The following is a 17,807-nucleotide window of genomic DNA, read 5'->3' on the forward strand; positions in this document are numbered from 1 at the left end:
GTTTGAATACAATTGCCACAGTCATTTTTTTATTTTTTTTATGGGAGAAATTCAGCACCATTGCACATGCATGTTATGGAATCCTCAAAGAACCCTAGATTGATGGCTATAGATCTGCAGCCACATACTGCATTTGATAATGTCTGTGTGTTCATCTGTGTAAACACTGAGCAAGAGTAGTAGTCAGTAGAAAGTTACAATGGAGGAAACCATAGCTCTTCAATCCATTGCTACAAATCTCAAGTTTGATAAAACCATGTTTAAGCACAGCAACAATAGTAGAGAGCTGCTCTGTTTACAGATAAGACACACCATTATGTTTGAAGAAACTGGGTAAAACACTCCATGCCACCAAACATTAGAACCAATGGATAAGCATGTTATGGGGAAGATAATGGTGTAGGACTGATTTGCTGCCTCGGGGCCTAAATAGATGGCAATCATTAAGAGACTAATCAATTACAAACTGGATAAAGAAATAAGAATTGGCAACTTGGAGTTCTGATCTCTTACCCCCTTAGGAATCCTGTGCTGTGCAGACCATTCATTTAAGATATCCTGAAACTATACATAAACTGAATGTATAAAGGAATAAGCCAAATTACCTCCCAAGAGTGGCATAGAACTCAAGAGTTGTGCTGCTACTGAAAGCATTTGGTTGCCAATAAAGAAGGTACCACTGTTTATTAAATATAAGAATTCATATGCTTTTTCCTTCAATTACTTTGATTAACTGGACAATTTGATCAGTAAAGACATTTCTGGTATAAAAGAAATAAGAATGTTACATTTTATATCTAGCATTATGACTTAAATGATGATAAAATCACATTTTCATTGCAATTTGTGAAGTAATTTCAAAGGGAATACAAACCTTTTCATGTAATGGTATTTTTCTACATTTACATTTACATCATTTGGCACACGTCCCTCTCCAGAGTCACATACAGAAGTGCTTTGTAATCTCTACAGGAGCTCAAAGAAAGTGTGGTGCAGACAAGTGCCTAGTCAATTGGATTAGCTAAACAAAGACCTGTCAACCCAAAGCAGTTGTAATCAGATTTCAGTGCATGAGAAATTAAGTCCATCATTAAGATGTTGCTAATCTGATATCTCATGCAGTATATAAGAGATGCATACATCTATTCAATGTGTAAAAATTATTTATGGATGCCATTGTGTGGACTATTATAATGTGAATTAACACACTATCCAAACATTGATGGTAAATGAAGTGTATGCACATTTTGTACAGGGTCCATCATTAAGCTGTATGATTGTATTTCTCAGAGTAGCCATATATTTTTTATTTTTTTCCAGACCCTGATGATGATGAACAGAAGGTGAAAACTCAGAGGCCGAGGTCAGCTGACCAGCCAGGAGTGTTCCAGGCCCAGACAGGTGAGTGACCCCTTACTCCACTTCTCTCTTTCCTGGACCCCTCACCCATGTTCTGAAAATCCCTGCCAGGAGATCAGAAGCATTAGCCGCTTAATGCCCTTCTCTCCTGGGGCTCTGCGGTGAAGACGAAGGCTTGACTCACCCACAATGCAAATGAAGATGTAATGCGATTATGAGACATGCAATTAATTTGATTCGCCCCTTCACTTCATGATGTTGCCTCTGTCCAAGGACAAAGCTTTCACAGACAACAGAGTGGATACTGGAGAGGCAAGCCCATTGGCTCCGTCCCTCCCACTCAAGGCTGGCATTGGCTAGCTGGTTACACCTCCCAGAATGCCTTACTCAGCTGCTGCTGAGGGGAGGGACCCACTCTTGCCACTTATGCCCAGAGCACACATCCTTTCCCTGAGCTGCCTGCTTCACTTAATATCTCTGCTCTTCTTACCCCACTCATTCTCATCAACAAACCGAGGAAAGCCAACAGTGAGACTTGTAATTTTATTTTTGGTTCTGGTTTGGATGCAGGAGCAGAAACTGTGTATTTAAGAGAAATCTTTTGATTTATGTAGAGATCAGTTAGAGATTCTAATTATTAACCTTCCCTTCTCCATGCATACAGTTAAAGCTCTTTACTCTTGCTCTTCTCAATTTCTGTCCAACACTCTCTTTCTCCATTTCTTCCTCTTCTGTTTGTGGTAGGTGATCCAGCAGCAGAGGAGTGGTCTCAGTGGAGTGTGTGCTCACTGACGTGTGGACAGGGCTGGCAGGTGCGTACACGTTCCTGTGTGTCCTCTCCGTATGGGACGCTGTGCAGCGGCTCACTGAGAGAGACGCGTCTCTGCAACAACACCGCCACCTGCCCAGGTGAGCCAGGGCGTCCCCCAGGTACAGTACCCCTCTCCCTCCTTCATACACGTACACACACTGCAACTTTACTGCATGCATGTTGCACAAGTCAAGGAATAAAGCATAATGTATGAGATGTTTTTTGTGGGGAAAAGCTCATGTGACCACACTCCAACATCCAGCAGCTCCCAATTTGCTCACTGACATCACACTGCATTTCACTTATATCTGTGTTTCTGCATGTCAAGTCTGATAACCTTGAAGTAACATTATGGCACATCTACCTCACGCCTTGGATACAAGTATAAAATGCATATATTGTTGTTCACCTGACATACTACTGCTATAATTTAAATGTTGTATTTTGGAACGATTGAGTCAAATGATTAGTCATCATTAACACACACACACACACACACACACACACACACACACACACACACACACACACAGACACACACAGGGAGTGGTCCTTCATTTGTCCCTTAAAATTATCCCAAAGTTAAAAATGTTAAGAAAACATTGCGCAATGTCTGGGTATTTTGGTGCTGCATAGTATATTAAGAATTTCAGAATTCTTGGTCAAATGTGGACAGCAATTGTATCCATATATAAATATATTCATAGGGATATAAAAAGCAAACATCTTTTGGAAACCATTTTGGTAAACTGTGATGTATATGACTTCAAAGCCAGTTTGAGTCTTCGGTTCCTTCAGACACTGAATGGTGGATACAAATTTTCTTGTTTGTGAGGCATTTATGGATTACCATTTGTTTTAAGATGATTTATGCAAATGTGTTAACTCAATGTTTATATCTCATTTGATATTAGGCAGCAGTAGTGATATTCTCAGCCTCTTTGATGATATATTGGTTGCCATGATTAGCATTTGATGTATTTATTTTTATTTCAGTCAGTGGAGTAAATGTAGCATGTGGTTTCAAGGCAAAGGCAGACGATCCTAGTATCCAGAATACACAGTAACCTTTTTTAAAGACCTTAAACATGAAAATTTACAAGTAGGCTTATGCTAGGAAATTGGCGATAAGTTTAAAATACATTTTGTAATATTTTCTTTAGATAGCAATAGACAGAGAGTTAATATAAACCACAGTTATAATATAGACCACAGTTAATATAAATATTTTGATATAGAAAAGGCAATCCTTTGCAAAATGCAAAATGAAAGGAAACCACAGAATAATAGGAGCTCCAGAAAGTATTCGCAGAGGAGGCCAATGTAATTAAAATGGACAATGCAGTTCTCCTAGACGTAGCCCTTGTGGTACATCAAAGGGAGGTGCATACTATGCATCTGACTCTATAACTTTTGCTTTATATTTTTTCTTTCATTATGAAAGAGAAGCTGGATATTTACACCAACATTTTGTGTAGCTTCTTCATAATTCAACCGCTGTTATTGCATAGAGACACGGGTTACAATCAGAGTTAGCCTGGCTCCACACTTCAAATCTTTGCATTCAAACTATGTGTTAAATTAAATGACAAAGCCAGTAAATGATGGTTAGGTTTATTTAGTCTGAGAATTCTAGTTATTCAAGATTATGGTGGTGGAGCAGGGACAGACCTCGGTCTGCCGACTTCCTGCCACGGGATGTTTTCTTTCTCTTTGTTTGCAGTTGATTTCTCCAGCTCTGGCTTAATCATGGCCATGATGTGCATTCTCCAAATTAACTTTACAAATGAATGCCTCTTAATGTTACTCTGGCAGAATGAGCTACACTGGGTGAGCTGGGCTTTCATCTGTTGTTTGGTTTTTTGCACCATGAGGAACATGAAATAGATTTTTTTTTCCCATTTTGTATTGAATAAATGGTTTTGAAATTGTCTTTCATTCTTGTGACATGACCAACCACACTATCAGACATTCGCAGTACGCTATGAGAAAAATCCAATAAATACAATGCATCTGATATTTTCTTTCCCTGAGATGTGTTATATGGTTTCTTTTTTTGTAATGGGATTGGGTAATGTGAGAAGTTACCCTTGTACAAAGGAAAGAGTCATCCTGCAGCAAACCAACTACTAAATGAATCTTTTTATAATCATCTAAAGAAAGTATGCCATGTCTTCACAGTGTGCATGAGGACATGTCATGTGTCCCTGTTTCTGATTATGGTGGGGATCACATTCAGCTGACAGCCAGTAACTAAATGGAATTTAGTCTGCACTTTTTAATGGAGAAATTAAATTCCAAACTAAAGGGCTCTTGATAAATGGAATCTCATACAATCCTTTCAGAGAGATGAAGTCATTCTTTCCTGGTTGACTGGGAGAAGTTGATTATTTGAATAATATATCTTTTATTATTATTATTATTATTATTATTATTATTATTATTATTAACATTATATATATATATATATATGTGTGTGTGTGTGTGTGTGTGTGTGTGTGTGTGTGTGTGTGTGTGTGTGTGTGTGTGTGTGTGTGTGTTTCTCTTCGGACTCCACCATCACCAATAATTTATAAAAGCTGAACCATAGGATAGTGTGAGAACCATGTTGTTAGATTGTATATAGTAGTTGGAGCCTAACCAGCATATACTGTAACATATCCTCTTGCAGAGGGAAGGGGTATGATACCGTTCCATGTCTTCTTTGTCAATAATTGTAAGATATGACTCTGTAACATCTATAGTTGATCTGAGGGCAAATGGGGCAATTGCAGTGCTAAGCCAAAAGGTGGCGCTATCTGTTTGCTTTTACCCTTTTAAACCTATGACTCATCAGAGCCCGAGACCCTCCTCCCATAAGGGTACAGAGCAGCAGGGATAAAGCTGTCTGTCACTGATCTCTCTAGCCTTATCTGAGTCACAGGAATATTTAACAAGGCAAGGCGTGAGGCTGAAATGTGGCAGCCAGTGCATTGCTAATGGGTCAAATGAAGACCCTCAGGGGATTTGTGGCATTTTAGATTGGTTTAGTAGGATCCTGTAGTTATGAAAGAGCTTCTCTCAATTCCATTCTGCCCTGTTGACTTGCTAGAGTAGCTCTCTTACTCTCTGCATACTTTGTCTTCCCAGATTCATTGTACATCTTTCTGCTTATTTCCCTCTCTTCCTTTCATATTCCCTCTTTCAGTATATTTTACACTTTTGTACTCTGTCACCTCTAATGTTTTTCTGTCATCCTTCTACTCCCACTCTGTCACACACACACACACAACCCCCCCAAGCTTTCTTCACAAGTCTTACCCCCCCAGCCCCCCACCCCATTAGGACAGGAGAGGCAGGCTTAGGATCTCTGTGGGTGTGATTTGGTAGCTAATGCAATCTATAATGCAGACTATACAAAAGCTGCATGTACCCTGGCCACACCTGCCAGGCAGTGAGCCATTGCCGGGAGCATGCTCCATCAATCCATCTCTCCCAAGCATCCAACCTTCAGTGCTGCCAAGCCTTTATGCTGGATTGAAAGTGAACAAATGTCTTGTGACCTTTAATTTTAACAGGGTTAATTGTAGAAAGAGAACCTCAGTGCAGTTTGTAGAAAGGTTCACAATTAAGGGAGCAGTTCTAGGACAGCCATTAATTATTACGAGAACAAATACCAAATAAAAAATGGAAATGGTTGGTTTTCAAATCTTTTTTGATACTTTTATAAGGTTAACATCTTTAAGCTGACAAAGTTTTTTGGCTGGCTGCATTTGACTTTGAGCTGCCTAGGCAACAAGTATCCATCCATCTCTCCACCTATCTATCCATCTACCTATTCATCCAACAATCCATCACCCTCTCTCTCCTTCTCTCAATTTCTCTCCCTCTGCTTTTCTCCCTTGCTCATCCACTTCATGTGAGCTCTTCTCTGCTCTGTGTGCAGTTGAGCCATGGCTCCTTTGAGCTTTGCACTACAGAGTGAGATCAATTATTCATCAGCATACATAATTCACACTACATCCCTGCTCAACACAGTAGAGGGCAGCTATCTTTCCCTCTCTCTTTCTAAACCCTCTTTCCCTTAAAAACTATGCCTATCTCTTCACCTCCCTCTCCCATGATCCTTATTCTTTGTCTAAATCTCCATCTCTCACAATCATCAGCCTCTCTTCAAATCTTTCCAACCTTCAAGATTTCCCTTCTTTTGCCTGTATCTCTTTGAGTGTGCCCTTGCCATCTCTCTCCCTCTATTTCTTCCCCTCTCTGGCTCAATTTCTCCCTTTTTCTACATCCCCTTTTCTTCCTCTAAATTTCTTCCTTATCTCTGCATGTTTTGTTTTCCCAGATCCATTTCTTCCCAGATCCAGTTATGCGAGTTTTGACTATTTTTGAGTTGCATTGGTAATGTAGTAATTGCATTGTACTGCTCCCACTAAGCTTGGCCCTACCCAAGCTGCAGAGATGAGCAGACTGCTCTGTGCCTTTTTGGCCAGTTAGTTCTTTTCGTTTGCTTGCTTGCCTGGCTGGGGCTGCTTTTACTGTTTTTGCACTGCAGTGGTCTGGCAAGTGCCACCACACTCCAACATCCAGCAGCTCCCAATTTGCTCACTGTCATCACACTGCATTTTACTTCTATCTGTGTCTCTGTATGTCAACTCTGATAACCTTGAAGTAAGATTATGGCACATCTACCCCATGCCTTGGATACAAGTATAAAATGCATATATTGTTGTTCACCTGACTGCTATAATTTAAGCACCTACAAACAATAGAAACAAACACAAATAATAACATCAGTCATTTGGTGAATTTCATTAACATGTATCATTGGTTCCTATGTTGAATTCCAGCAAGGAATTCTCATCCCAGTTGTAGATACTGTTTCATAATCCATTCATTCCCACTATTAAGATGTGACTGTAATGCACTACATTCAAACTTCGCTCAGCATTTTTAACAAGGAGGTAAGGTTTCTGAAGAGGGATATCTCCCAGTATGGGGAGTGACGCGGGCACTCTTTTCCTCTGACTGGGTGGACAGTCTCTGTTGGCCAATGCCCCTGTGGGCTCCTGCTGGCTCTCTACCTCCTGTGGAAGTCTTTCCCCCATCTCTTGCCATCTCGTCTCATCAACCTGTTGGTGTTTGCAGTGCATGGGCTATGGGTTCAATCACATGTGGGCGTGGCTTGCGGACACAGAGCAGGAGCTGTGTGGCCCCTCAGCATGGAGGCAAGGCCTGCAGTGGGCCAGAGCTGCAGACCAAACTCTGCAATATAGCTGGGTGCCCTTGTTAGTACCATTCTTCATTTCACCATTACTCTAATCTCTCTCTTCTTTCTCTGCTTCTCGCCCAGTTCATTCTCACAGCCTTTGTGTTCTGTCATTAGCCCTCTGTTAGATTTGTTGTCAGCTGTTTTGCTCTGGCAGACCACCCTATTTCTTTGATAGTAAGGTATGCTGCTTGCTGATATGTCTTGTGACTTATCAGTGATCATTCTCCTTTTTCTGTCCAGTGACTTTCCTCTGTTAAAAATTCTAGTATGAGGAACAGCAAGCAGATTACTGCAAGAAAGGTTATAAAGATGAAACAGGAGCAAGGCCATGCTGAGCTTTAAATGTGAGGATTTTATATTTAATATGGGATGAGACAGGTAACCAGTGTAACTGATGAACAACAGGACTAATGTGAGCAGATCTTTGTATGTGTCTCTTTGTATCTCTCTAGCAGCAGAGATTTGAATGTAGTGAATTCTGTTCAGATATTTAGCTGGAAGACCTATAAAGACTGAATTATAACCATCAATATGGGAATTGATGAAAGCATGGGCTGGAGATTTTGCATCATTAATATACACAAAATGTGAGGACAGGGAATATTGCAGACATGAAAGAACAGATTTAGTGAGGGTTGGGATATGGGATTCAAGTGTAGAATCCAGAAGGATGTCAAGATTTCTAATAACTTGGGTGCATTTAACAGTCTCACCTTCAATTGTAATAGCAAAACTGGACAACCTGGAAACTTTGGATTTGTGGCGTAATCTTATCAATGTTTAAAATCAGATATAAATGTTGTCAACACATGTACCAGGAAGTTATTAGTAGAAATGTTACTGGGAATGACAGTGGAAATGGCACTCAAATAAAATTGAATACCATCTGCCTAACAATGAAAGCTAAGACCATGGTCATGGATAATTTGTCCAATGGATTGATTAACGGTATCGAAAACCATGCTTAGGTCAAACAGGAGCAGACTATTTAGGTGACCAGCATCAGGAGACAGCAAAAGATCATTTATAATGTACAAGTTACAACGCTCAGATTTTTCTATCTGTTGCCATTTCTATACAAATATTCTCTGTTCACTCTCTCTCTCGCTCTTTATGTATATATATATATATATATATATATATATATATATATATATATATATATATATATATATATATATATATATATATATATATATTCTTTCTATCTCAATGTCTCACTCAGTAAGCTGTCTCTCTTTGCAGTAATGCATCTTTTTTTATGTTTATTTTAATCATTTTGCCAGTCACAGATTCGAAATGTCCCACCCAACTTCCACCCAGCAAGGAAAGGGGGAAGTGAGCTTGGCTAGCTGTGTTTAAACAAATACACAGATGCGTGTGCACCTGCTTGTTTCTGTTGACTCCCTGGTATAGGTAGCACTCCTGTCACCTTAGAGAGCAGGATGTGAATCTCCAGATTAGTTATTACCTCACTGAGATGAGCAATAAATCATTTGCCTGTTACATTTCAATTTGGTTTCAATTTAAATTGTCCCCCTCATCGAGTGCCTCCATTACAGTGCCAGCTAAAGGTTTAGGGGTGATGGCCAATCACTATGATTATCTTTGATTTGAGGAGGCACAAATGAACAGACCAGGCAATCTGCCCGAGTACCATTTGATTGACAGTGATTACAAGCTGTCAGTGAGCAGATCCCTTACTTCAGCCTCCAGAGTTTCCACAGATCAACACCATCTCACCTTTCTCATATTCAAATCTTATCCACTGTCATGCTGCAAGGCCAATTGTGACATGCAATTCACTCATGGCAATTAATGCAAGGCAGGGTCAGGTCACACTAATAGACACTCCGGCTACTCAGTGAAGCATAGTGGGCCATGAGAATCCCTTTCTAGACATGTTGAATTACACCAGTGTCACTGTTTTTTCAGCTTCAGAGAGCCATGAACCCAAAGCTGCTTGTTATGCATCCTTGTTACCTTTTTTTTGACATGGGAAGCATTTCTGATATATTTTGGACCCCAATATCTATGCCTATACCCAAATGTAGATTTGAATCTCTATTTGGTTGTGGCAATATGGGCATACCTGCCTACTATGCTGCGATGTTGTCACAGTTGCCCACTCCCTGGCATCTCAGTCACCTTCGCAAACCTGTCATGTTTTTTTTTTCCTTTAATTCATGGTTTTCTTTCCATGTGCTTTTTTCTATTGTTTTTTTTTTCTGTTCCACACCCTTGTTTGGTTTCCCCACCTGTTCTCACCGGTTTCTAGTTCCTTGTTAACTCGTATATGTATTCCCTTTATTTCCCCTCAGTCTTGTCACTGGTTGTTTACTCAGCCTGTGTTCATTGTGCTAGGCCTCCCTTCATGTTTAGCCTCTGTCATGTTCTCTGTTTCTTATTTGCATCCTGTTTGTTATTTTGTTGTTTTTCATACTTAACTTCCTATTTATTCACAACATCTTCTGGATCTGTTCGTGCTGGTTGTCTGAACATGGACCGTACTATTGACTCTGATTATGGATTTGCCCTTAATCAATCTCACTCTTCTCGGCTTTTGCAGCCGCCTCCCTATCGCGCCACGTTATAGCTGTAGCATATAGTCTTACAGGTTTCTTGCACAATTGCTTTGGGAGAGAATCACTTTACAAATAGTTAAAAAGCCAGTTACGGTCAAGAATTAAAATCTTGCACTTTGTTCTCAGCAAAAACCTCTCATGGAAGAATAGAGAAATTCTCTGAAAAGTCATGTTGCTAAGTTTTGTAGTGCCATTTAAAATTTGAGACAAAAGCATGATCTAAGGCACTCAGCATAAGGACTTCAGGACAGATTTTTGGGGCAATATGGCATCCCTAGAGTTTTCTTTGTCTGCCCTGCTTGCATTTAACAACCAGTAAGCAGTAGGAGTTAGCCTAGCAAATACACAGTGTGAATTCAATGTGGGCACTTCTTTGTGCGCTTTATTTTTTAAAGAAATAGTTAACCATCAATAATAAAAACTTTATATATTGTTTTGAGATCAATATTTTACCAAATTTCTACTGAAGGTTTTACAAAGGTTTTACTACATTTTACAAAAAGATTACCTTAGTGAAATGTGTGTGTTTGAATATGGTGTCCTTTCTTGCTCATTTTTTTTAACATGGCAACCATGGTGGTTGAGGTTCAAAGAAAAGGAGGCTTTGAAAACACAAGCACAGCTCTTGTGATATAAAGAAACAGATACTGGTCTTTTATAGCATACAGAAATCTTTCTGTCTTTCTCTCCCTCTTTCTCTCTCTCTCTCTCTCTCTTTCTCTCTCTCTCTCTCTTTGTTGTCTTTATGATAGAGTGTGATTCATGAAGATGGGCATGTAAATTCTTAACTAATGTTAATGAATAAACTGTCATATGTACAATTTTATTTTGGGGAACATTTTATGAACAAGATCTAATGTGAAAGAACAGGTAAGAGAGTAAGGAAAAAGTATTTCCTCTTCCCTGGCTCTCCCTATCTCTTATTTTCTCCTGCTCTTTCTCTCTCTTTTGTTCTCTTTTTAGTTTAATTAGTTTCTACAATAGGAATTAATTTTGGTGCAATTAATAGACTATTGCCAAAACAAATAGCATATATGTAAATGAAAGAATAAGTCAATAACAAAGTTCTTAACAATCATGAACAATGAGCAAGAGAAAGTGTTATTATAAAAGTTATTATTTTAAAAGCTTATCTATATCAGTTGTGCATCAAACTATGACAGAATACCAAAGTCTGACTGATGGCTCTCCCACAAAATGTATGGTAGCTTATTGCACCCAGTAGATGCTCCACTCTTTTTGTCTGTCTCTCTCTATATCTTTCTCCCTCTTATACTCCCTATCTTTCCATTTGTCTCTTTCTCTCTCTCCCACTCTCATGGCATTAGGTTCTCAGCTGTGTGTACTTAGCTTTGGCTGAAGAGGCGAGGCAGGCCCCCTTTACTCCAGCAACTGTCTCCCATGGCAACCAAGATATGTGCATGTCCTTTTTCATTGGTGGTCATTTCTGAGAGTGATGATGAGTCAACCATTCAGAAGCAGGGATGGTGGCACAGACGGACAGGCGGCATTCCTCTATTCTGACTGAGTTGATGGAACTGAGAAGATTGTTGCTATTTATCACACTTTTGCTCGTTGGCACTGCTCATAAACTTGAAACTTAGGTTACTGCTGCAAATCCAGTAAGCTTTCACCCTGTGCTTACTCACTGCATAGGTCAGCCTGTCATAAAATGCATGGCCAGTCCACATTAGATTAATCTAACATATTATATTGTTGAAATGCTTGATGTTTACTAAATATGGATCAAATAATGCTTAAAAAAATTGAAAAAAAATTTTAGGAGGTGGTTAGTCAAATTAGTGGTAGCATCATTATTTTGTGTCTTTGTGTCTTCTTCCATAAAATGCACTTAAATTAAGAGAGAATTTCATTTTAACATGTCATTAATCATACCAAGATCAGCCTAAATACAACAAGAATGAATAAATCTCCATATTTTCTCAGTAACATTTGTATGTAACAAAAAACATAATACTGTATGTATTATTTATGAAGTATGAGAAGGACATGACTCAGTTTCAGCTGGGAGAGTTAATGTAAACATCATTATATTATAGTGTCTGTTATTGTTTAAACTTTAAGCTCAAGGCTTTAGTTTAATATAAAATGATCGGGCAGATGTAGTTTCAGTTTAGTTGACAGAAGGGATTTGCTTCAGTAAATACAGGTGCCACTTCAGTGAGTCCAGGTGTGATGCAGATTCCATGCAGAAGCTTGGCATTACCTGCTGAATATGCATGAGTACCAGACAAGCATAGCATTTAACTAGAGCCGGAAGCCCAGTCTGCTTGGTTTATTATAAGCAGGAAATGGACCCAAACAAGCCTCTCTCTCTCTCTCTCTCTCTCTCTCTCTCTCTCTCTCTCTCTCTCTCTCTCTCTCTGTATATATATATATATATATATATATATATATATATATATATATATATATATATATATATATATATATATATAATATAACTGATGGACCCCTTGCAATATCAATTGTAGCATGAGGTCCTGGTCATAAATAATGTATCAGGGAACTATGGTTTGTCCTAATGCACCATAGGTAAGTTGGATGAAATCAATTTGGAGATACTGCAGAGATTAACAGACTGACTCATTTAATTTCAGGCAATGCATAGTTTGCCATAGTAGGTGATATATTACATAATTAGATTAGAATCAATAAGCCTGTGAAGTAGGAATTTTCACTGAAATCATTCTCTTCTACTCAGACATAAGCTGGGTATTTTTCTAACTAAAATCACCCATTAATTGTATTGCCATGGTTTGCTATGCAAATAACCTTGTTTGGTTGTATGGAAATGTATATATATATATATATATATATATATATATATATATATATATATATATATATATATATATATATATATACATATATATATATATATATATATATACATATACATATATATATATATATATACATATATATATATATATATATATATATATCTTGCCAAATCCCAACCCATGAGACTACTAATAGTATCTCACTGATATCATAGTCAAAGGAAGGCTCTCATTAATTTCTATACAGGTGTTATCAAAATTTTCTTGTTTAGGTAATTGCTCACAGATATATATCCGTCAGCTAATAATTTTAAATACTTTTTACCTGTTTAAATGGACTTTTATGTTGCACTACTCTGTACTGATTACAATCCCTAACTGGCGTAAGATCAAACCTGGGAGCACAGCTCACTCAAGCCTGGCTCTTACTACTTCTGCACTGGTCTGATCCAGGGCATACATCAGCTGCTCTTTTACACTATATACTGTCCAGCATTCTAAGAGTCCAGAAAAGGCTAAATGCTGAGGTCCAGCATAACTGTACATTCTACATCTGGGCCACGTGTCAAAGCAAGCCTTCTTTCAGGTTGACCTGCTGAGTATGTTAGGCACATATAAGGATAGCAGTTTACCAGCAAATGTGGTATTGTTAGGATGAAGGATAATTATCAGGGTGATGTTGAGGAGATGTAGTGCCCTGTGAACTTATTCCAGAGGTATGTCATCTACAATAAATTGGCCTCAGTTTCCCTAAATTAATGAGACTTTGGTACCGGCATTAATGTTGGTGTAATTATCAGTCAGGGTAAAGTGGGTTCATATAGAAGAGCATATGACTGAATGGCAGCATTCCACTGTCTGCAGACATAGCCTGCTTCTGTGCTTGTGTCTGCATCAATGTCTACTTGCTTGTCCTTCTGGCTTTGTAACTGTGTCCTTTCTGTTTCTTTCTCCTCTATCTCTCCTTTTTCTTCTGTCATAAATCCCTCTATCTGTTTCTGCCCCATTTTGTTCTATTCTTATCTCTACCCTTCCCTCACCCCCTCTCTCTGTCTCCCCTTCCCTCTCTCTCTCTCTCTCTCTCTCTCTCTCTCTCTCTCTCTCTCTCTCTTGCTGTCGCTCTCTCACTGTAGTTGAGGGCCAGTGGTTGGACTGGGCTACTTGGACCCACTGCTCTGTATCGTGTGGTACAGGGACCCAGCAGAGACAGCGCCGCTGTAGTGTGTCTGTGCATGGCTGGTCTGAGTGCAAGGGTCCACATGCAGAAACACGGGAGTGCACCACCCCATCCTGTGGTGGTATGTCCCAAACACACACACACATACACACACAAACTCAGTGGTGTATTCCTAAACTCAGACTGATAAATTACAGTTTGTTTTCACCATAATATGCCCAATTTCACATTGTTTTTATACATACAAATTCTTATAGTAACCTGCTGTCATTTTAAAATCAATGACATATATCTGAGCTTGGTAGCTAGATTTTAGCTAATACAGTTTAGAGGTCACCATGCAGTGCTACTACTGTACTTCTCACCTTCTCTTTTCACTTGCTGCTCTATTCGTGAACCCACTCACTCCCCCATTCAATCCTGGCAGCTGGAGGAAACTGGGGCGCATGGAACCCCTGGAGCCTGTGTTCCAAGACGTGTGACTCTGGCTGGCAGCGCCGCTTCCGCATGTGCGAGGGCACAGGCATCCAGGGCTACCCCTGTGATGGCTCCGGGGAGGAAATTCGTGCCTGCAATGACAAGAAATGCCCAGGTGTGTGTGTGTGTGTGTGTGTGTGTGTGTGTGTGTGTGTGTGTGTGTGTGTGCGCGCACCCATGTGTGTGTGTACGCACGCCCCTGCTCGGCTTTCGTCATGGAGATGGATCTGAAACGAAAGCTCAGCGTGTGTGTTGCTCAGGCATACTCTGCTAGTGGATGGTGGCCCTCCTCTCTTCTCCATTTTTCCGCGAGCAGTTTGTTTCATCATCCTCTCCAGCCTCCCGCACCGTTCCTCTGTCTCTCTCTGGGCTTTCCGCTGTCTCTGGGCGTCTGTCTTTTTCCGCCGTCTCTGTCTACCCCAGGCATTTGCTTTTCCTCTGTTTTTCTCTGCCTGCCTCTCTCATTTGCTTTCTATATCTCTGGGCCACCCGCTTTTATTTCTGCCTGTCTATCTGTGTACCTGTAGGCCTCTATCTCTCACTCTATCTCTCACTCTATCTCTCCCCCTGTCTGTTTGACAGTAGTTCTCCCCTTTTTCCCTCCTCCTCCTTTCCGCTTTCTCTCTCTTTCAGCAAAGGCATGTCCTCCTTGGTGCAAGGGAATGCTTCAAAACTCTGCTCTTTTTCGGAGTCCCATGCAGTATAGCAAACCACAGACTGTAATAAGTGTGCCTTTGACTGTAGCTTTGGCAGGATATAAATAAATGTCAGATGTGGTCTTGAAGCTTATAGCCATTGCAGGCTTTGATAGTACTGTGCCAACATCTTCAATACAAAGATCTATTCACTAACTTTGCCTGGAAGAATATATTTACATAGAGGTTCACATGAACATTCTCTGCTTTCAGAAATGCATTTTTATGTGATGTCTAAAGGCAGTTTACATTACAGAAATAAATCATATATGTTTTACATGCACCAAAGCAAAAGTTTTGCATGGATTTCTGTGCACGTTTTAATGCATGGATAGATGTACAAATACACACATACATACACAGATATGCACACATGCACACACACTCCTGCTCTCACATCCTGGTGTTCTGTGTAGCATCTCATGAGATCTGCAAGGATGAGTACCAGGTTTCTCTGACATGGAAAAGAACTTCAGCTGGAGAGACTGTCTACAACAAGTGTCCATCAAACGCCACTGGTGAGTGACCCACCTGGAGCTTTGCCACTATGCGCACACACACACACACACACACACACACACACACACACACACACACACACACACACACACACACACACACACACACACATGCACACAAACTCTAAGCACCTCTCTACTGACTCCTACCACAGCACTAATTTTCTCTTTGCATAAATCATAATCATACTTCTCTTTGTTACATTACACTCATTTTGTAGAAATTAACATTGTGATTATTTTAGCAAAGCTAAATAGTAAGTACATTGCAATGTAGTAGAGCCTTTTGGTTTGGCATCATATTAGTACTTTCTGAACCTAGTGCTTACATCATAGCAACTCAGAACACAGAGAACTGAGAACACAGCTCCACCACTACTGATAATTCATCACGTGTTGTATTTGCCCTGTAATGAATGCATGGTAGACTTAATGATGATAATAAATAAATAAATAAATATATATATATATATAAATAAATAGATAAATAAAGTTTATGTTCCTGAAGGGGGCGGGGGTGCGATGCCCAAGGGATAAAGAATAAAACTAAATAGACAGTCAGTGTATGAATAAATATAAATTAAGATTTAGGAAGACTTATTGTAATAATCTGTGTTATCACTGTGACCATCATCTGATCATCATCTGAAAAACAGTTTAGAAATTAACAAAGATAAAAACTATTTAAAAACAATACTGAAACCAGCTATGTTGTGCTAGAATCTAGAGTGCAAGTTCCACATCATGAGAGACTGGTTTATTACAAGATTTTATGGTCGGTAAAACAGATCATAAAACTGCATCAGAGATGCAATTAGTCATTTCTTAAAACTTACCATAGGTTACTATCGCAAGACTCCAGTCAAAACAAGTTGATTTCTGTACTTTTAATGAACATTATTCTGGAGCCCACTGAAGAGCTATCCGTGAGTGAAAGGGTACTAGCTGACTATATATATACCTACAGGAGCTTTGGTGACATCCCATTCTAAATCCATAGGCATTAATATTGAGCATTTGTGAGGTTTGATGGTTTGCTGGGGTTGAGGTCAGGACTCTGTGCAGACCAGCTAAGTTCTTCCACACCAAACACACCCAACCATGCCTTTAAGGACCTTGTTTTGTGCACTGGGACACAGTCATGCTGGAACAAAAAAGGGCATTTGCTAAACTGTTGCCACTGTTGGAAACATGTAAATGTCTAAAATGTCTTGGTATGCTGAAGCATTAAGACTTACCTTTATTGGAACAAAGGTGCTGAGGCCAACCCCTGAGAAACAACCCCATAGCAATATCCCTCCTACTCCAAAATTTACAGTTGGTACAGTGCAGTCAGACAGATAACATTCTCCTGGCATTCACCAAACCCAGACTCATCCATCAGACTGCCAGATAGAGAAGATAGACTACATTTCCACTACTCCAGAGTCCAGTGGAAGCATGCTTTACACCACTCCATCCAATGCTTTGCATTGTGTTTGGTGATGTAATTCTTGCATGCAGCTGCTCGGCCACATAAACCCATGAAGGTCCTGGTGCTCCGTTTTGTGATGATGTTAATGGCAGAGAAGGTTTGGAGCTCTGCAGTTATTGAGTAAGCAGACCGTTGACAATTTTTACAATATGCACCTCAGAACCCAGTAACTTGGTAATAGACTCCGTAACTTTACGAATTCAACGATTAAGAGTTTTGTGTCCCAATATGTTTGTCCATAGTGTGTGTGTGTGTGTGTTTGTGTGTGTGTGTGTGTGTGTGTGTGTGTGTGTGTGTGTGTGTGTGTGTGTGTGTGTGTCTGTGTGTGTGTGTGTGTGTGTGTATGTATAACCCCTAGCCTGTCATTTAGCCATTACTTGGTCGCAGGTGTGTCAAGGTTTATCCTCAGGCACTATTGCCTAAGGCACTGCCTCACACCTTTTTTTTTCCCACATTTAATAAATGCTATGTGCAATATATCTCAGACATCATGGTGGAACCAGCCTGGAGGCTTCCATTGATTTATATGTAATAAAAACAGAGAAGGCTAATAAATGATGCCTTTGAAGTATGAGTGTAGTGAATGAGGTCAAATCAGGATTGTAATCTGCCCCCATACCCCCACCCCCCAAAAAAAAATTCCAAGTGGG

The 17,807-nt window shown here is 39.7% G+C and overlaps 1 protein-coding gene across 11 annotated transcripts in view; it reads left to right on the forward strand.

Moving 5' to 3' along the window:
* Window positions 1-17,807, forward strand: part of adgrb2 (adhesion G protein-coupled receptor B2) — a 187,920-nt gene that overhangs the window by 88,305 nt on the left and 81,808 nt on the right. For 10 of the 11 annotated variants that reach the window (XM_035529185.1, XM_035529184.1, XM_035529189.1 and 7 more), the window contains exons 3-7: window positions 1,321-1,401; window positions 2,104-2,289; window positions 13,950-14,114; window positions 14,421-14,585; window positions 15,582-15,683. In XM_035529185.1, coding sequence (XP_035385078.1) covers window positions 1,321-1,401; window positions 2,104-2,289; window positions 13,950-14,114; window positions 14,421-14,585; window positions 15,582-15,683 — 699 coding nt within the window. The remainder of the gene's footprint in view (window positions 1-1,320; window positions 1,402-2,103; window positions 2,290-13,949; window positions 14,115-14,420; window positions 14,586-15,581; window positions 15,684-17,807) is intronic. The other variant, XM_035529187.1, reaches the window with a different exon arrangement.

Source organism: Electrophorus electricus, chromosome 8 (genome assembly GCF_013358815.1).
Source record: "Electrophorus electricus isolate fEleEle1 chromosome 8, fEleEle1.pri, whole genome shotgun sequence".
NCBI lineage: Eukaryota > Metazoa > Chordata > Actinopteri > Gymnotiformes > Gymnotidae > Electrophorus > Electrophorus electricus.